The 22782-nt window shown below is 32.1% G+C and overlaps 2 protein-coding genes across 2 annotated transcripts; one reads left to right on the top strand and one right to left on the bottom strand.

Moving 5' to 3' along the window:
* Positions 1-690: 690 nt before the first annotated feature.
* Positions 691-3381, bottom strand: LOC127706258 (short-chain collagen C4-like). The gene is made up of 4 exons (XM_052210764.1): positions 3347-3381; positions 2483-3038; positions 1920-2156; positions 691-956 (listed from the first exon to the last, which is right to left on the bottom strand). Exons 2-4 carry the CDS (start codon positions 2541-2543, stop codon positions 718-720), a joined length of 537 nt encoding a protein of 178 aa, XP_052066724.1. The 5' UTR covers positions 2544-3038; positions 3347-3381; the 3' UTR covers positions 691-717.
* A 17593-nt stretch (positions 3382-20974) lies between these two features.
* On the top strand, positions 20975-22170 carry LOC127706706 (uncharacterized). Its single transcript, XM_052211363.1, has 3 exons — positions 20975-21005; positions 21293-21460; positions 21902-22170. Exons 1-3 carry the CDS (start codon positions 20975-20977, stop codon positions 22075-22077), a joined length of 375 nt encoding a protein of 124 aa, XP_052067323.1. The 3' UTR covers positions 22078-22170.
* Positions 22171-22782: the final 612 nt, after the last annotated feature.

Below are 22782 nucleotides of genomic sequence, written 5' to 3'. Positions count from 1 at the left end.
CGCTCTTCGGTTCATTAAATGCCAGCTTACGATTAACCAGTCTTAAGGTAATATTATCAAAACTTTAAAGGTAAAATATATCAGTGAATAAAAAATTAACCAAAATCCATCAAACAGAAATACATAAATAATGATGTTCCTAAGCGAATTTCGGCTTGATGCATGTCGTCTATGTCAAAGCTCTCTGAAGACGCGAACTGATACGTATGGATATCTATCAAACAAGTAATATCTTGAACATCACTGGCACAACTATCTATACTTTCTTTCCTACAATTTCGCAAAACAAACACATTAACCGATGAACACTGTCTGGTCCAATAATAGCACCATTGATATCATATAGTCATGTGATACACTTGAATTTAAATTTATAGATCAGAGGACGGGCAAGTACAGACTTCATCATAAAATAATTTTGTGGTTTTATGACAATTTTACCTGACACATGTTTATTTAGAAATGGTAATTAACAACTAATCATTCTCTTTTTTTAATGAAACAATGTGTCAGGCCTCTTTTACAGATTATGATTGCATTATTTTCATGTTGTATCATTTAATTGAAGTTCATTTGAGCAGTAACGATCGATTATCAAATTGTAATGGGAGGATTCCTGTATATGATTAAACCTACTAGTCAGCTATCTTAATTGATTAGGACTTAGGCATTTATAAGGAAAAACAAATGTCCATTTCGCATATTTTTTAATACATGTTACTTTGTACAAACGACACAAAGAACATCTGTTTCATTGGTATACGGGGGACATCTTAAACTTCCACATTTGGTGCGTAGGGGATAAAACAAAGCTCCGTTTTCATCACCATTCTTCTTATCAAATGGTCCTGCATTTTTGTCAACACAGGCGTAGTCTCTTTTGAAATGTCCTTTAGAAGCTATCATCAAATAACCGTTATATTCTAAGTTCCATCCTTTATAGCAAGTTTGTCTACCTATATAATTTTTGAATTGTATAATAACGATAAATACTATATATGCTCAATCTGGTTAGAGTTAAAACATCCTAGTAACATTACTGGATATCTTGGCACAAATATACAATGTTTGTGTATTAATTGTATTAAGGTGTTTACTGGTTAAGTGTTTTTTCTTTATCCCCAATACATTGTCGTACCTAATTTGTAGAAAGAATAAGATTTAAAAACGTTAATCATTTACATTGTTTATGGTTGTATTTTCGTCATGATATTTAATTGTGTAAATCTTTTGTTTGAATTAATACAAGAATGAGTCAACACGTAACTTTAAATTTGAAAACAATACTTAATTTCTTCTTAAATTTTGCATAAAGTACATATGCTGTTCATTCAGGAAAAGGGTTTCAGCTGCTCTTTAGGCCCTTTTTGGTATTTGTATCTAATCATATATATCTTTTGATGTCGAGCGTTCCGATAACAATGAAGTTAATCCAGAAAACTTGTATTGACATTCATCTTATGATATCAGTATCAACATATCTGAAATTGCATTTACAAATGATTCAAATTTGAACATTGTATTTATATAGAATAATGTCAATTTTGTTTTTTATACCGACTTTGGCGAACTGATATTCGAGCTGATGAAGTCAGTATCAAAAAATAAAATGCCATTATTTTATTATCGGCAATTTGTCTATACCGTATGTTTTTTGGTTGAGAATATGAAGTAAAATTTAATAGTTAGTAAAAACAACTTTTACGTCTACAAACCGTTGGGATAGTAGTTTGAATGAAGTCGCGTGCATTTCATTGATGAATTGACGCGGATGGACTTAAAGAAGTGACGTTGCTGCATTGATACATGCATGACATCATTGCCTAATATTTTCGAGTATCAAGTCCTATCAATGATTTTCAAAATATTAGGCAGTAAAATCAGGGAAAATGTACAAATTGTCGATTACTATTTTTTACCTGGTATCATCACGACAGCTGATCTTCGTTTTTGGTAACATACAGAACATGGCACTTCCTTGTTATGCATACTTTCTGACCATCCTGATGGCTTCATTGATGAACTAAGTTCATATTCACCTCCATGAACCTGGTCATTGTCAAATGATTGATGCTGCCCATTCTCTGGATCATTCGGGAGACATAAATAGTTCACACCACCTCCTCTATCTGAATATTGAGTTCCACCGACTTGTCCTGAAAAGGGAAAAGTGTGTCCAAACATAAACTGTGAAGAACATCAGTATAACAAGGTGTGGTATCATTCAAATGAGACAAAAAAAAAAAATAAGGTCGGCTTCTTTTATTACAGAATAGTTTTTGTTCAAACGGATATTATGTCGTAATGACTATCAGTATACATTCTTCAGAATAGTAATTGTATCGTTTTACGGAAGAATAAGTGTAAAAACAAATTTAGAAAATCACTGATGATATTTAACTTATCAAAAACAAATTCATTAAAAAGTTTAGGATTTTTATACTTGATATAGATCGCCTATACAAGAATAATTTTCTATTACCTGTATACACTATGTCAACTCCTTCTGGACAACCTTTCTTACCCCAACGAACATAAGTCATTCCTAAAGATAAACACAAAGACAAAAAAGAAAATAATTGAATGTTTTAAAACAGGATAAAACTCTAATTATAAATTCAGAGTATAACATAGTATTACATCATGTATATATTTTTATTTTTGATAAAAATTCGTATTTTCAGAACGACATTATCGTCACAATTGTTTAAAAAAAATTGCACATGTCAAAATATGTTTAATGAATAACTCAAAATAGTTAGCTATTTTTATATGTTACGTTATTAAATTTGCCTTCAACGTTTTAAATAATAATAAAAGATACATCAAACTTGATAAACCTTAAACAACCTGTATTGCGTGTTTTGCTTTGCGATGGACATTCGTCTTTCCTTGACGTATGAAGGTAATGTTTCATCATATCTATCAGTGACTGATCTGAGGCCGACAGGTCATAGTCCTTACATCCATGGCTGTGCACAACCAGCATCACAATTACTAGCACAAATGTCACATAAGCAAAACACATATTTATTCTGCTAATTATATAAAAAAAAAAACAATTCTTAATCTTACACATTATGTATCAGCAAAATAATTTAAGGTTAAGTTTAGAGCAGATGGAATTTAGTTTTATATCTGTGTGAAATAAGTAAACTTGCTTAAGTTTATATGCATATGTATTTTAGTCTGCTTTTTTTTGTGCGCAACTAAACAATTTCATATCAAGCAATCCAATTACTACATACTAAAATATATGCCTGTGATCGTTACTGAGTTAAGTTTTTCAGTGTTAATATTTCTTTTTACCTTAAACTAAAAGGTACCGTAAAAGTTATAAACATACCTTTTTCCTGATCCGTTTTGAAATGGTAATGCGATATATCTACAAAATGTTTAGCTGGTGCTATATTATATATATATCTTTACATTCAAAAAAAGGATAATGAGGTGTTTGCGTGACTAGATATTGCCTTTTCTTTACACATACATGTAATATGTATATTACATATTTAGTGTAGTTTAGAATGAAAGTAAAAACAAACCTGCATTCGCTACGTAATAGATCTTATAGATAGAATGTGCCCTCGCACCATTTGAGTCAAGGATACAAGATTATATGTGAAACTCTATTCATTAAACTCAAATATACAATTAAGGATGCCACATATACAGTCCCGTGTTAGTGTCCTAAATATCTTGAAATACATCTAGATACTGAGAAGGAAGATCAACTGAGAAGTAAATATATGGCACATAGTATGATTTTAGCTTTCTAATTAGGAATTTGTAATTTCTATATAGAGCATTTCAAAGCTTTTGTTTTCCATCATGATTAACTTTATACAGGGTAATAACTTAAGAGGAAGTTATTGAACCATGGGTTTATATTTATAAAGTTAAAGTCATCACTTTAAAACGTTTATTAACACTACCATGAATTGATTGAATACCTGTAACACAGATAACTAAGAATATGTTAAAAATGTTGAAGCTGCAATGCCGTCTTCCTTTCCTTGATTATTACATATATAAATTGTTTACCTGTCATGAGCAGCACCATTGATGCCCCTCGTGGAGGAGAATATGGATACCCTTCAGAGGCATGTTAGATTACCAACAGTTTTTGAAGGGGTTCGTAATGCTCAGTCTTTTCGTTTTTTGTGCAGTGTTTTGAATAGACTGTTGTTTATCTTTAAGTTCATTTTATTTATTGTTTAGATAAAAATGAACAATATTCAACAATGTACAAGTGTCGTCACAAACTGTAAAGCCCTTATTATCACAAAGGTCTAAAAGAACAGTTCTAAACAATTTGAGCAGATGCTAACAATCATATGCCGTTAACAAAAAAAACCAAAATATCGAGATCTGAAATGTAGAGACATTTGTAGTTTAACGATATTATAATCTCAGGCAGAAGCTACAGATTGAGATAAAACAATAATAATGGAATCGCATGAACGAAAATTTTGACATAAGCAAACTTCTGCCGATTTACTTGATTCAAACTCATGAACAAATTGCCTCAGCGGTATTAGGCACAATTGTTTGGAATTTTTTGTTTTGGTTTTATCCTTCTAACTGTTCTGATTCGAGCTCCACTGATGAGCTTTTTGTTGACGAAATGAATGATTGGCATACGGCATACAATATCATGCGTCTGGTATCTTTGATTAGTTACCAACCGTGTGCTTTTGCTCTGATATAAAATATCACTGATTTAAATGCAATATTCAAAAGTGTAAGTTATTCAAAACACTTATTTTTTCGAGCCCGGACATATATTACCTTAGGCGTTCTTGTACAGATTTTCCAATTTTTCAGGTTAATAATGCTGTTAAACTTTGTTCTTTGATTTTTCAAACACCAGCGCCACTAATGAGTCTTATGTAGACTATTCCTAAGTTTATGGTACAAAATTATCAGCATGGTATCTCTAGTGACTGACTGTTTATACCAGTGAAGATGTTTCCTTTTTGAGCCGCAGTTAACAAATGATAATATACAATTTTAGCCTTAGTATGTGTCGAAACAAGGGTGTACCGACCTTACAGAAGTATATTAATTGAGGACGAAGTCCGAGGTCGATATTCTTCTTTTGGTAGATATATCCTCATATCGACGTCATATACAGACTATGGTTGTTTTCTTATTATAATAAATACGCTGGAAATAGAACAGATATCAATTTGATTAGTTATTACGATTGTATCACAATGTATTGAGGCTTTTAGAGTTTTTTTTTAATTAACTGTGTAGTATCTCTTTTCTATCTGCTGTTTTCAGTCTATCTTTGAAAACACTGTCTGGTCAAATCAAATTAATTAGATTATACGAAAAAATAATATTACAATAATATATCGTTATAATCATGGAATTCAAGGTAAAACTAAGTAATACTAAGGCCATTTTTATTACCTGTATATACTTTGTCAACTCCGTTTAGATAACTTTTACTTCTCCGACAATCATAAATGCCTCTTTTGAAGGTAAAGGTAAAATAAAAAATACAGCAAAAATAACATGCAAATATAATACAAGTCTACAGTTTGAAAGGTTAACCAACCAGAAGGCTTCAAAAAGAAAATAAAGCTTATTAATACAATTTAACAAATTACTTAAAACCTCTGCTAAATAATTTTATAGATATAAAGATTTAGTTGGGCAGTTTGATTGTACTTATGGAAAAAAAAACGGGATATCACATCCTGAATTATAAGGTGATGTTGTTGTTTTGAGCCCCTTAATGTATTGATTGATTAATTAATTTGAGTATTAACGCCACTTTCCGCACTATTGTGCTGTTTCTTTGCGGTCAGGTTTTATCTGTAAAAGAAGCCGGAAAGCCCGGAGAGAACCACCGACCTTCACGTGCGGGATTCGAACTCAGAACCTCATTGTAATCAGGATAGTAATAAAGAAGTTCGACTACTTAAACCACTCGGCCGTCAAGCCCCCTCTTAGTTTAGATACGAACCATGTAAACTCATCAACACTTTAAATAAACTTATTCGCAGAGGTTATCCAGTTGAACATTGTAATTAGATTGGATATTGTTTTCATTCCTCTTCCTAACAATAGATTAAAACTTAACTAAATATGTTATGTAACTATACAATTATAAACGTCTACAGTTCTACATCCTGTCGATACATTAATTTTCGCTTTGCAATAGGTCATATTTTCCTAGACTGTTTATGAAGTCTTTACACAAATCCATTGAATGTTAACTATTAGTTATTGCTATGTTGTCTTAGATACATGACTGTTTTTATTAGTTCGGTACTTTGTGTCTTAAGTGTCTAATGATTTAAGTGCATTTATGATTTTTATAGTTTGTTTTTATGTTGTGCTATTACATCACTGTCCCATGTTACGAAGATGGTTGGGTGCCCGCTAACATGTTTGACATCGCTAAATTCTGTATGTGCCTGTCCAAAGTGAAGAGCCTGTAATTAAGTGGTTGTTGTTTGTTGCTGTAAATCATACTTATTTATTTCGCTTATTGTTATGTACATAAATCAGGCCGTTGGTTTTTTCGTTTTAAGTGTTTTACGTTTTGCTATTTCTGGACCTTTTATAGCTTGCTATGCGGTATGCTTTTTCCTCATTGTTGACGACCGTAGAATAGCCAGAAATTGGTAACATGGACGTCATTTGGTCTCTGGTGGATAGTTATTTCTGCGGCAATTATACAACATCTTACCATTTTAAGGTAATGCATATGAAAATAATACTCCGATTGTTCCAAAAGATGAGGAATGTTGAGATTAATTTTTTGATGCCTCAAATTTCCAAAAATGTATCAACAAAAATTAGAAAACGAAGGAAAAATAAAATAGAGGACGTCAATAAAACCTGAAAAAAACAACAAAACACTCGACTATATCAACCAACGAAACGACTAGAAAGTAACTGTCATATTCCTGACGTGGTAAAGGCATGAACCAAAAAATATGATCGATTAAACCTGATTTTATAGCTAGGAATACCTCCGACGTGTATGACAGTTGTTTATAGTTCCATTATATTGACAAAATTATGCGAACAACTTATACACAAATGATTGGTTAACATTATAATTTTTTGAAACCAGCAGCCAAATTGTGTATACATACATCATAGATATACAACATATAGAGTACATTACTTAAACCAAACAAACTCACATTAAATTCCAACAAAGGCGCCAACTAAAATGTTGTTCTAGTTGATAGTATATATCATCTGGTACAGTACAGTAAACTATAATGACATCTACACACTTTCCCAATAAAGTACAATTTTAGTAAAATACCAATACGTGGTTACACAAAATGATTATTACACACTAAAAATTCCACGTGTATAAAGCGATCCTTTGGCAACACCAGCCCAAAGCCAAAACCCCGAATGCTGGATGCACAAATACCGAGCCATCTTAAGAGTCATACGACCAAAAAAGTGAATAAAATGATATACAACGTCACCAGCTCGAATTTTCAAATCACGACCATTCTGTATTATTTGTTAAGTTGGCAATGAATATTTTTCTATTAGGTCTTGGCACCTTCAGATTCAATTCTGGAGAAAAGTACGGGACGTTCTTGGCTCAATAATTATGTTCAGACACCGATGCGTTTTCACAAACTTTGAGTAGCAACTGCAAGCTCTTGAACATCGTATGAGTTGAGAAATGCATACTCCATTCGTGGATGAAGGTTGGAATTTCTGCTAAATGGGAGGAAAAATTATGATTTCAAAATTAAAATTGTCCTTGAGGGGAAAACTAGTCCAATAGTCAGCACTTTTGTGCTGACATGAATTATCATTGATATGTTTTTTTTTTCTGTAAATTTATTGTTAATAAAATGCTGAAATATTCACAACACTAAGGTTTTTATCCGCCCATGCCAGGTATAGACTGTCTTATCCGTATTTGGCACAACATTCGGGAATTTTCAGTCATTTAGTCTCTTCAACTTTGTATTTGAGTCTTTTTCCCAATTGTTTCGATTCGAGCACCAATGATGAGTTTTACGTGGATGAAACGGTCGTCTGGTGTAAATTATAATTACCGGCCTGGTATCTTTGCTGAATTATTTTTGTTATCATAGACGCTGGTAGTGAGATGATTGTTGTAGTCAGATTGGAAGTATATGTCTAAAATTTAGGCATTTGAAGCTGTGTCATTGATTTCTTTAATCTGTAGTTTAGGGTAATATACTAATAGGACCCTATCAGAAAAAGTTTGTATTGTTAATACATCGATATCTGTATCTTAAATCAAATGAACTAGCTTTTATTTATCTTCTTGTTTTACTAGTGTCTAAAGGAACTCCGACTCATATGAAAATAAGTGCAGGTGGCCAAGGAGAGGCGCAAAATTGATTCCAATCGGAATGTTAAGATTAATGCCGACAACCTGCTTAAACTTTTGGCTCTCAAATTCAAATGCAATAAATGGAGAATATGTCCATGGAACATAGATGATGCCCCCACTTGCATTTAACGTCATAAATGGACACAACTAGAGAACTGCAAAAGTGACGCCTTCTAAATTTGATCTTGATCTGTGTTTTATAGTAATAAGCATTGTGTATAAGTTTCATAACATTTGGTTGAGGCAAACTAAAGTTAGAGAACGGAAACGAAAAATTTAGCAATTTTTCCATTTATAAAGAGCATAAATCTAAAACGGGAAAAGTGACGCCACCCAAATTCGAATTTGATCTGTGTTTTATGGTAATAAGCATTGTGTGTAATAATGTAGTAAGTGAACGGTAACTTATTATACACACGTACAGACGGACAAGGGTAACACTGTATGCACCTCCGCCGCGGAAAACCATAAATGTAAGGACTATGTCATGTCAGCATCAGCCCAGACCAGCCATTGATAGTTACGAAGAAACAAAACGTACATACTTCAGGGAAAGAGGAATATACGCAACCAGACAAAACATCCCTGTTTTTAAATTTGTGACAAGTTTTTATTGTTTTTAAAAATTTAAATATGAATAAAGAACTGAGAGTAGACAACACATTGTAAATACAAAAATTAATCTAACAAACTGATGTCATTTGATCAATGAACAATATTTTCTAAGAGTCCTTTGAACTCATTATGATACATATATTCAAATTCAAATAGAAATTAATCTAAAAATAAGATGTGGTAATATTGACAAAAAAATAAATTCTCCCAACCAGAGACCAAATGACATTCATGCTACCAACTTTAGACCACTCTATGATCTTCAACAATTAGCAAAACCCATACCGCATAGCAAGCTATAAAAGGCCCATACATAGCAAAACAGAAAACAATTCAAACGTGAAAACCAAAGGCCTGGTTTATGTACAACTCAATAAGCTAAATAAATAAATATGATATACAGCAACAAACACCAATCACTAGATTACAGACTCCTGGCGTAGGCATATACAGAATTGGGTGGGGATATACAAAATTTGGTGAGGTTGAACATGTTGGCTGGCACCAGATCCTCCACGTAACCCTGGGACAGTGATGTTACACACACCTTCAAAACAAAATATAAATATCATCGTTGGACTTGAGTCATCAGACACTGAAGACAAAAAGTACCGAAACAAAACCGAGAAGGACGTCGATATGAGGATATACCAACCAAAAGAAGTATTTCGTTCTCGGACTTCTTCCTCAATTGATTTACTCTTGGCTGGTTCGTACATCCTGGTATCGACTGCATACAAAGGACATAATTGTATATTATTATTATTTCACAACGTTTGATAGCATTATGAACCTGACAAATCTGAAATGTTGCACAAGAAACGACTAAGGCAATCTATGCCTGTGATCGAAAAAAACCTAGTCTTTTGAATAATTCAATAAGGTCATTTTATACATAGCATTAACAGAATGAAAATATATCAATGATATGTAATGTCAGAACAAAGGTACTGGGCTGGTAACTAATCAAAGATAACAGACCTTTGATTTTGTATGCCGTATGCCAAACACGCGTATCGTCTACAAAAGACTCATCAGTGGCGCTCGAATCAGAACAATTAGAGGGGTAGAAACAAATCAGAAAATGCTTTAAAAAGTTGCCTAATACCGCTGGGCCAATTTGTGCATGGGTTTGAGTCAAGTAAACAAACTCGGCATGGGTTAGCTTATGTTAACATTCTTAGTTCAATCAATTCATTTTTTTCTTTGATCTTAATCTGTATCTTCTTTATGTATGAGATTATCGTTAAACTACAATTGCCTCTTAATTTCAGATCCCAATATTTGTTTTAATTCGTTAATGGCATATGTTTGTTAGCATCTATTAAAATTATTTAGAACTGTTATTTTAGACTTGAGGCTTATTAGAGCTTTACAGTTTGTTCAGATACTTGAACATTGTTCAGTTTTTATCTAAAAAACTTAAAAAACGAAAAGATAAACAGCAGGCTATACAAAACACTAAACATAAGCTATGGAAACAGCAATACGAACCCCCCAAAAACCGTTGGTGATCTAATATTCTCCTGTAGGGCTCCCGTCGTGCAGCTTATGAGATTTGGTGATGTAATAATCGAGGAAGAGAAGACGGCATTGAAGCTTCAACGTTTTTAACATATTCTTAGTTATCTGTTTTACAGATATTCTATAAAAGTCAAATAATTCATGGTAGTGTTAATAAACCTTTTGAAGGGATGAATTCAACTTTACAAATATAAACCCATCGTTCAATAGCTTCCTCTTAAGTTACAAACACAAGCTTTGAAATGCGCGATTTATAATGACAAATTCCTAATTGGGAAGCTGAAATCACAATATTTGATATACAAATTACATGTATGCTTCACTGTGACTTTGAGATTACGAAAAGCAATAAAAGCGCTGTTCCTTTGCATTTTGTGTGTTGCATGTACTGTTCTCCTCCTTGTCAATATCTAGATGTATTTTAAGATATTCAGCAGATTAATACTAGTGTAGTGTATATGCGGTATCCTTAATTGCAAATACGAGTGTGACATATTGTCTTTAGACCTTGACTCAAATCGTAAGGGGGAGTTTTCTATCTATTAGATCTATTACGTAGAGAATGCTAGTTTATTTATACTTTCATTCTAAATTACACTAAATATGTGATATTACATGTATGTATAAAGAAAAGTGAATATCTAGTCACGCAAATGCCTCATTATCCTTTTTTTTTCAGAAGATAAAGCTATATGTATATATAATGTAGCACCAGCCATAATAATCTTGAAGATATATTGTATTGTTATTTCAAAACGGATCAGAAGGAAAGGTATGTTTATAACTTTAAATTTTACGGTACCATTTAATTTAAGGTAGAAAGAAATATTAACACTAAAAAACTAAACTCAGAAACAATACCAGGCATTTGATTCAGTATTTGATTTTGCCATTTGATAAGGGATTTTCTGTTTTGAATTTTCCTTGGAGTTTACTTATTTTGTTATTGTACTTTTTAGTGCGTAGGAATAGCTTTACATAACACAAAAAAAAAAAAAAAAAAACAACAAAAAACAAAAAACAACAGGCGAAAATACATATTTATATATTAAATGTTCACCAGCGGAATATTCATGGAAGTTATTCATTGATCAACGTTTTTCAAACAATATGATTGAACAAACAAATACATGACTGTCTTTTCTTTATGATTCGTCAGGTATCTTTAATTCAGAAGAGTTTTGATTTTTAAACAAAAATGAAGCGCGAACAAAAACAGGCAATAGAAAAATAAAATGAAATAGGCCAAATCTCAAACTCTAGCAAGTTTATTGCTCTAACTAAAATTAAACTAAATATTTCCGCTTCTCAAGGCTAAACAATAAATAATTTTGTTAACAAAGCATGTCAACTATTGAAATCAATTCCATTTTTTATATTATTTGCAGAATCGACATGCTTTTTACCTGTGTGACATTTGTAGCAACATTCCAGCAGCGCCTGCATACGGAGTATATATCTCCCAATTGATACGATATTCCCGGGCTTGTGTTTCCTATCATGATTTCCTTGATAGAGGATTGCTGCTCACAAGGAAGCTATTAAACCAAGAGTTCCAAATGGTGAAGTTGAAGTCATCCCTTCGTAAATTTTACGGACGCCATCACGAGTTGGTTGACCGTTATGGAATAACCGTTTCACAGATGATATCGGATATGTTCCTGATGTCGTAACTACAATACCCTTCCCTTTTCACGAATGTGACTTACCGAATTAGACTATTTACCGGATTTGTAATAACATAAGCAACTCGACGGGTGCCACATGTGGAGCAGGATCTGCTTACCCTTCCGGAGCACCTGCGATCACCCCCAGTTTTTGGTGGGGTTCGTGTTGCTTAGTCTTTAGTTTTCTATATTGTGTCATCTGTACTATTATTTGTCTGATTGTCTTTTTATTTTTGGCCATGACGTTGTCAGTTTGTTTTCGATCTATGAGTTTGACTGTCCCTCTGGTATCTTTCGTCCCTCTTTTGTGATAGCAACTGTTAGGCTGATTGTGCACAGCCATGGATGTAAAGACTTTGACCTGTCGGCCTTAGATCAGTCACTGATAGATATGATGAAACATAACCTTCATACGTCAAGGAAAGACGAATGCACACCGCAAAACAAAACACTCAATACAGGTTTTTACAGTTTAAGCAAAGTTGATGTATGTTTTGGTGTTATATAAAAAGTGGAAGGCAACTGATAAGATAATGTGAAATACGGAAAAAAAGCTTACTATTTTGAGTTGTTAATTCAATATATTTCAAATTATACAAACCGACATGTGCATTTTTTAAAACAATTGTGATGATAATGTATTATCCTGTTTACAATATTGAATTATTCTCATGTAATTTTTTTAAATCCCTTTAAAGTGGGGAAAAAATAACAGACATAGCTTTTTTACTTTTTTCTTTTGTGTTTATCTTTAGGAGTTACCTACATACGTGGGGGAAAGAAAAGTTGTCCAAAAGGAGTTGATATGGTGTATACAGGTAATACAATATTATTCTGGTATTAACTAACTTTATCAAGTATAAAAATCCTCAACTTTTCAGTAAAACTTATTAACTTCATTTTTCTTCCCAGTAATATTGGTAAGTAATATATCATCAGTGGAATTACCGATTTATTCTTACGCTCATACATATACCTCTGTAGTAGGATAGAGATATATTTTGAAAAATTTATAAAGATAGTCATTACGACTTAATGTAAGTTTGAACAAAAAATTTTCTGTGATAACCGATCTTTGATTGATAGTTATATCATATAAATGATACCATATCTTTTTTTATACTAATGATTGAACACATTTTTGCGGTTCAAGGCAAGTTGGTGGAACTTATTATTCATATAGAGGAGGGGGTGTGAACTATCTATGGCTCCCAAATGATCTAGAGAATGGACAACACCAATCATATGACAATGACCAGATACATGGAGGTGAATACCAACTAAGTTCATCTATGAAGCCATCAGGATGGTCAGCAAGTATGGACAACAAGGAGGTGCCGTGTTCTGTATGTTACCAAAAAGGAAGATCTGCTGTTTTGATGATACCAGGTATATCAATTAATACGATGTTCACAATTTAGACTTTTGAGGACTCATTTGTAAATGCAATTTAGAATAGTTTGCTGCCGAAATCAATCAAGTTTAGACAGCAAAAACATGAATCAGTGAATATAAAAACGGAGAATGCCTTAACAGAACAGCTGACACTGTTTAGGTTATGTTTTCGATGAAGAAGCTACATTTATTCTTTTATATACAATAATATAACATATGTAAATAACCTATTGACTCTCCATTTGAAAGTATGTTTTACCCATTTTTGTTTCACCAAATTCACTGCAAATTACACCACAATCTTTACATGATGAAATATCATGACAAAGAACGGTCAATCAGACATAGATAACAACATCATTGGAAAACGTTTAAACGGTCTGTTTAGACAGTTTACATGATAAAACGTTAGGGAATTATCATATCAGGTTGAAAATTTTATTGTATATAACAAAAACAGTAGTAAGCGAATAGTTTAAGAATATATATTACTTCACATGCTTCGCATATTCGTTACTAATCATACAAATATCAAATAATACTACCAGATTAAGAATCTATAGTTTATCAATATCATAAAATGTAAATATTAATTCAGGTCGACAGACTTGCTATAAAGGATGGAGCTCAGAATACAATGGTTATCTGATGAGTTATCACAAAACACATTTTAAAAGAGTTTACACATGTGTAGACAAGAATGCTGAACCATTAGACGATAAGAATGGAGAGGAAAGTGGAGCTTTATTTTATCCTATACGAACCAAATGTAGTAATTTAAGATGTCCTCCATATACCAATGAAGCAGATGACCTTTGTGTCGTTAGTACAAAGTAAAATGTATAAAAATAAATATATTAAACGATCGATGGCTTCTCATGTAAAATGTCTTATTCTTAATCTATTCTGATAGATGTCTAGTATTATTTATCATTTACAAAATTTACCATACGATATGATATTTCAGGATTGTTAGTACTGCCAAAATGAACTTGACATGGTCAATACAACAGATCAAGTAATGAAATCTAAATATTTGATAGATGCCTGACTCTTTGTTCATAATAAGAAAAGATATTGATTAATTGTTAATTATCATTACCATTACTGAAAAACTATGTCAAGCACAATTGTCATAAAACCATCAATTTTAACTTATGAGGAAGTCTCTACTAACCCTTCATCTGATCTATAAATTTGAATTTGATTTGAAACATATTCTATTCATCAAGATATGAAAATGATTGAGCAACATACACGCCCTTTAACATTGAGAGGCGAAAGATACCAAAAGGACATTCAAACTCATAAGTCGAAAATAAACTGACGCCAATACTATAAAAGAAAAAGACCAACAGACAAACACCAGTACACAAAACACAACATAGAAAACTAAAGACTGAGCAACACGAACCCCACCAAAAACTGGGGGTGATCTCAGGTGCTCCGGAAGGGTAAGTAGATCCTCCTCAACATGTGGTTCAAGAAACTCGGACTTAGTATAGGTGAATTCTTGTCTTATAAATGTATCACTTGTCGAAGTACAGATAAACCAGAACATGCTTTATATAAATGTCATCAATATGTTTGTTCCTTACAAAGTCATTCCGATAGATCTATATATGTTTGGTAGCACATCAAAAATACAAGGAAAAAGAAAACGGATCTTTGACCGTCTTTTGTTTAGCTTAGAGTTTCGGATTTTAAAACCGAAAGTAGTATTGATCAAACAAGCATGGTTTTTATTTGCAAAGCACATTATAACTTCCTGATAAAGGAATAAGGTTCTGACAATTCTTATAAAAAAATAAAATATTAGACGCTTAATAATAAAATCAAAACATTGAAATTGAGGGGTTTTGAAAGCGTTCGGTTGATATAAAAATTTTGTATATAACATAAGAAGAAGTGGTATAATTGTCAATGAAACAACCTTCCAATAAAGACAAACGGACAAAGTCGTGAAAAACGTCATCGATACAAGGACTTCGACAATGAGTAAAACCGATACCGTTTGATAAGCTTTATAAGAAACAAATATGAAACAATAATCGAAAATCAATTGAGCAAAACACAGCAACAAACGACAACCTTACGTAATCAGGATAATCGCTTATGACACGCACATACAATTTAGCAAGATTCAGCAAGGTCATCTTAATGCTTAACCATCTCTTTAATGTAGGACAAAGATGGAAAGTTTGTATAAGAGGTTTGTTAAATGTTTTGTTTTGTATAAGAAAATATGATCATGAGATTCTTTCTATATTTATGTACATTAATTTCCTGCGTCTGCAATACTTTAACTATTACTACTGATAAACAGAAAATCATATAAATAAAAGAAGACAAAGCAAGGAGAATGAGAAGATTAAACAAATTCCCAAAATATCCTTTTTCAGATGTAAAAACTCACCATAGATATCAGACTTAAATCTTAGCACGTCAGATGCGCGTTCCTTCTACATGAGACTCACCAGTGGCACACGAATCACCACTCTTGAATTGCATATTCAAAAAGAAAAGTTATGCCAATACAGCTCAAACAATCAATACCGTAGGGTAGATAAACCTTAGTGTTCGAGTATTTTCAGCATAAATATTTATATAAAAAAAGTAAATTCACAAACAATGAGCATATCAATGATATTTCATGTTAACACAAAAGGTTTTGTTGAAGATGATAACACAATACCATCTTACATTTGTCCGATACCTTGCTCGTATTGTTCTAGTGTATGTGGTTGATGGATCAATCCCTCGTTTCCAGGTACCTAAACTCAACGTACACTACTTTTAATTAATTTAATACGTAATATTATGAATGAATGCTTTTTAAGGGGCAAGCTTTTTATTTTGAATCATGAATTCATTGAAACGAACGTTTAATTAAACACTGAGGAGGTACACGTATGGTACATAATAAAATACTGGAGTTCTAGGTTTTATAGTTTGAATGCACATAGATGGCATAACTTTGCTCTTAACTAAGCAAAGAATGACTTTCCCTTTATTGATAACTTTCCTCTGGGTATATTTCGCTTCTTTTTTTCAACATCAACCATTTTGCCTTACTCATGCATTTTACCAACTCGAAAATGGACAATGTTGCCTTGGTGTTAAAGCTGTTTCTACTTCGTATCGATTTTCTTTTCATATTTTCTAAAGAGTGAAATGATTTCTCAAATTTTAATTTCTAAAGAATTCTTTAAAAAAACATCGAAGCTGTTCCGAGTATTTCTGTTCTTAGAATTGATATGTGTCCTTAATGCTGTCTTTCCAAATAAGAGCGTTGTGACATCTAAATGCAGCTGAAATGACGAACAGCCATAATGACCGGCTTTGACATTTTAATTGTTTTGTTGATGCTGGCATCACATTGATAATCTTCAAGTGATTTTGTAGAGGCAGAAATCCTTAATTGAACGGATGTTGGCATACCAAATGAGTAAGTATTTCAAACTTTCCGGATGTTTGAATCCCGAATTGCAAAGATGCTTGATTCCAACACGTTCTGTATGATGATGTATGTCGAACTTCTTTACTCTAGTGGAAATATAATATTTTTTTTTGTAAAATAAAAGTCAAACCGATTTCTACTGTGAAGCTAAATATAGGGAGCCTTTGTTCAATTTTTAATATTTCAATCACGATGATATCTTATTTAACAAGATTTGTCTTATTAGTTTTCGCCTATCTGAGACACAGATAAAATAATGTAATATTTTTATTTTCTTTTGCTCTATTGTTGTTTTCCTCATAATCACAAAACATTCAATGACATCAAGGAATTTGTGACGTAAAGTATGATTTGCCAGCAGTAAGCACTCTGTATTGACACGAATAAACATCGAAATGGTCATTATTATTAATTGACTGTTTTTTTTCGAAATATGAAGGATTTTCTACCACATGAATAGATTGCTTTAGCTGTATTTGGCAAAACGCTTTGGATTGTTTTATCCTCAATGCTCGTTACCTTCGTTCTTTATTGGCCTTTTGATTTATTTTTTTCGAGCACTGATGGGTCTTTTGTAGACAAGAAGCGCGTCTGGCGTATACAGATTTAATCCTGGTATCTATGATGAGTTTATTTACAACCACTGGGTCGATTTCACTGCTGGTGTTGACATGAACAATCATTGATATGGTCATAATTATATAAATGAACTGTTTACAAAACTTTGAAATTTTCGAAATACTAAGAATTTTTTACCCAAGGTGTAGATAACCGTAAACCGTTCAGAATTTTTGGTCCACAATGCTTTACAACTTCTTACTTTATTTGGCCTTATTGACTCTTTTTATTCGAGAGTCACTGATGAGTCTTTTGAAGACGAGACGCACATCTGATCTTCGGGCTTGTATGATTTTTTGAAAACTGAATTTTAACTGGTAAAGATGCCTCACAAGCCATATAAATGTAAAGACATTTCTATGAAATACAGATTTTAGGGTTGTAAGTCAAATATATTTGCGCAGGGCCTGTTCTCCCAGAGCCTAGGAGACACTCCTTTGAACAGAGAGTTGTTAATAAATGATAATTTTGGGGAAATTAAACCAAAATTAATAAAAAAAACTTTGTGAACATTGAATAGTGTAGAAGGAGAAAAAAAAACAGCATCTGAATGTAAGGAAACGACCGTCATTCTAGATACCGTATAAATAATATTTAAGAAAGGGCTCTTTGTAATTGTAAAATTTTTATTCTAAAAATGCATAATTAAAATTCATTTATCTTTTATTTGTTTTCTATAACTATAAGCATTTACTTTTTCTTAGTGCTGTTTCAGTTAACCCACATGCACGATTAGAGTGATTCATCAATGGTTTAGTGAATTTAACATTTTACCTAGCTGGTCCTTTTCAATTGGTCCTGCTTGTAATTTCTACTCCGTAAAGTTTTCCTTTCAAATCACTATATTCGTATTCGTATCGATCGATTTAGATTTAAAATTCTTGAAATACCCGCCCATCTAGCCCTATTTTATTTATATCTTTTCCTAAGTACTCTAATAAATGTTCATTATATTGACAACAATGTGTAAACAAAACAAAAAGACACAATAGGTAAAACTGTCAAAAATAGGAGTACAGCAGTCAACATTGTGTTATAATCTTAATCACTATAAAACACACAAATATGTCAACAAAGAAAAACACAATGGCATATAGACAAAACACATAGGCAAAAATGAATGACAAGAATACCAAAAATAAACATAGCACAATAACACAATGGCGGGATGTAAAAGTATCGAGCCACGCCAAAGGATATACCAAAAAATGGACTAAACAGTAAAGATTAATAATTTACAAAAACAAATAAAAGAACACTATAACACGTAATTAAGATGATAAACAACGTTCGGACTTAGAATCTATATTTCAAGACCATCATGTATTATTTGTGAGAGAGTAAATACGGAATATTTATCAACAAGGTCTTGGTATCTCCCGATGAACTTTTTTTAGAAAAAGGACAAGACGTTCTTTGACATGACCCTGTTCATCAACTTCCTGCTCAGACACTGGTGACGTTTTATAAAGTATGTGTAGCACTCCATAGTTTCCGAACAGTCTGAACATTGTAAGAAGTTAAATCAGGTTATGAAAAGGCATAGATATAATAAAAAGCAGATTTTGGCAATCGTTTATTGTGATTTCTTTAGGAAAACACACAATTAGAACGGAAAAATACATTTAAAGGTTTAAAGCTATCCACGTATGGATTTCAAAAAGTACAAAGTTCTGCAATATGCCTCATTATTACGCTCAAGTCTTACTTTTTTCCGAAAAACACAGCAATTGTCACATATAAATTTGCACCGGAAATTTAAAGAAATATTATGGGCTGCCGTTATTGGTCTACATATATATATATCACTTCTATTTATTTTTTTATTTAAGTCCTTGTACGTTGTCAGAAAATAAAAGAAAGAGGTTCCCACAATGAAATATAGTCATAATATGCTTGTATGTTTGACTTTAAAATATTTTGAAATACATATACATGTTTATGAGAAAAAGTCAATATCTAATCACGCAAATACCTCATTATTCTTTTTTTCGAAGATAAAAACTCAAAGCATCAGTTTACAACACTCGTTGACATAATTTCCATTTTAACACACGGAATACGAAAAGGTATGTTAATATATCTTTAATTAGTTTTTACTCAAGTTAAAACAACAATGTACCATTTTTTGTACGGCTGTTGTCTGCTCTTTGGTCGGGTTGTTGTCTCTTTGACATATTCCCCATTTCCATTCTCAAATTCATACTTGAAACCATCTGAAATGCAAGGTGTATTAATATTTACTTACCAATCATCAATTGCAGTTCATCATTGACCAAAGGATTGGTTTACGCTGATAAAACCTAAGAAGAAGACACCATTTTGTATAAGATACATCCGGCATATTCATCTCGTTAATGCGGAACGGTTTTGATACACATAAAGGCAAACACGTTAACAGTACTTTCAGTACAGAAACACAACTCATCAAAAAAAAAAAAAAAAAAAAAATAACATCCAAATAAAGAAGAAGAAAAAACGAGCAGCAAATTGCAGCTTGGCTAACATTAGTTGAAAACCAGTAACTTTTTTCCTAAAATGTCTTGATATTGATATAAATATATTTTTTTTTTTATTTATATGAATCGTAGTGATTATTTGAATCTAAATATATTTGTAGAAGAATATGTGTTTACCATTAGTGACAATAGTGCAAGCAACTGTTGTTGTAGTCCATAACCATGAATGTAAGGACTATGTCCTGTCGGCATCAGACCAGTCTCTTATAGATATGATGAAACATTACTTGCATACGTCAAGAAGAGAGGAATGTCCTCATCCAGGGAAAACATCCAATAGAAGTTTTTGCATTTTGTGCCAATTTCGATTTGAAAGGGATAAGGTCTACAATTTAACCCAATTTAAAAACCAAATATATTTGAAATATTTGTATAAATCACACTAATGTATTTTTTTTTTTTTGCCATTGTTAACAGAACATATTTGGATTTATACAAATGGTAATTTGTGATTATCTATAATTAATTTGTGATGGTATGTGACTGAAATTATTATTTCACCAAAGGAAATTACATCAAAAAAAGGAGGACCCTGCACTGATAAATATTGTGATATAATACATTGAAACAATAATTTATCACAATATTTTTTAGTAATCATTTTAAATGTAAAATATCTTCAAGTATAGCTTTTTTGCTTGTTATTACATCACTGACTACTTGCCATGTTCTTGATATTGCAGGAGTGACTTATGTGCGTTGGGGAAAGAAAAGTTGTCCCAAAGGATCTGAAATAGTGTATACAGGTGATAGAAATTTAACCTTATGTTAATGGTACATTTACGATATAATAACTTGGTATTGTATAAGAATGATCAACATTACAATTCTATGCAAGAATCGTAAATATGAAGTTATCTTAAGGTGGTTTTAAACATATTCTGTGGTTATGTATTAATACTATTCTAAATTACAAAAACAAATTCTAATGAGACCATAGGAAAACAACTAAGAAATCAACATCATGATTTACATATTGTACATTTTTTATTCTATTCAGTACACCAGTTTTCTTGCGTCATTACAATGTCATGCTTAAACACATATTTTATTTAAGGTCAAGTCGGTGGAAATTCCCATTTAAATAAAGGAGGTGGTGTGAACAATTTTTGTCTCTCTTTTGATCCAGAAAATGGACGGCACCAATCATATAGCGGCAATGACCAGGTATATGGTAGTGAATATGAACTTGGTTCATCATGGAAGCCGTCAGGATGGTCAGAAGGTATGCACAACAAGGAAGTGCCATGTTCTGTATGTTACCAAAAACAGAGATCAGCTGTTTTGATGATACCAGGTTCAACTATTAGTTTGAATTGTCACAAATGAAATCATGTACACTCATCAATTTTATTAATAAGAATGTATACAAATTGTTGCATACATCTATGACTTTAGAAAATTGATCATAGACTTTTTATTCGAAGTAGTTGATGGCTCCACATTTTCATCAATATACTTTTAGGAACAAAACAACAGTGTACAAGTTTACGGAAAATGGGTTTCTTTGATTAGCATAACTAGTATACAATGAAATAAGGTTTTTGTCAATTCACACAGATGGCTTATGTTGTTTAACGCATTTGTAAAGAAAAGGCTTTATGAAATGATAATAACATTTGAATTATGAAACATGTACAAACCGCAAACAAATAATCGGTACCATACCACTTTTACCTACGATAACAAATAGTTATCAGTAGTATTCAATATTATACTTGCCTATAATTTGTTTTAGGTCGAAAGACTTGTTATGAAGGATGGAACGCGGAATATAATGGTTATCTGATGAGTAGCCATAAATCACACAATAAAAAAGATTACGCATGTGTTGACATACATGCAGAACCGATAGACAATAAGAATGGAAGTGAAGATAGAGCTTTGTTTTATCCTCTCCGGAAAATGTGGTAGTTTAAGATGTCCCCCGTATACCAAGGAAGCAGATGTTCTTTATGTTGTTTGTACAAAGTAAAACGTTTGACACTAAATGAAGATAAATAAAGATTTGCCTTTGATATATCAATACACAATGTTTTGTTACTGAATATTTCACTATAATGAAACTTTTTTTTACTGCATCTATCCCATTACAGTTGTAATTAATGATACCACATATATAAGTATGATTCCAGTCTGACTTACAGTGCAAATGAGGGTTGGGTGAACAATTAGTTATAGGAGAAGAAAGCAATTTGATTGAAATTTCTAAATAAAAAGTTTGTATAAAATTTGAATATCGACAAACCACTATTGCCTCTAATTCAGCATACGCTCCTTTCCTCACCAGAGACAAGGGTGTAACATCACCTCATAAGACAAAAACTTTTTTTTACACATTAAACCACGTCAAAAGTTGGTAAAAATAGCATTGCGGTATGAATTATATGATCGGGGACTTCATAAGGTCATTAACAAAAAAATATATAAAAATTCAGAAGGTATTCAAGCAACTACAACATAGATAGAAGAAAATCATAATGGACTGCTTGCTTGATTTATTGCTTGATTGATTGGTAGGTTGATTCATTTCGGTTGGAGGTTGGAGACGTCATACCATTGGATTCTTATATGTGTCAACCTGAACAAACGCGAGGAAAACAATTGCCATTCCTTTGT

This window comes from Mytilus californianus, unplaced genomic scaffold (assembly GCF_021869535.1).
Source record: "Mytilus californianus isolate M0D057914Y unplaced genomic scaffold, xbMytCali1.0.p SCAF_6, whole genome shotgun sequence".
Taxonomy (NCBI): Eukaryota; Metazoa; Mollusca; class Bivalvia; order Mytilida; family Mytilidae; genus Mytilus; species Mytilus californianus.
Note: the sequence above shows the minus strand (reverse complement) of the source record. Positions and strands in the feature narration are given on the sequence as shown.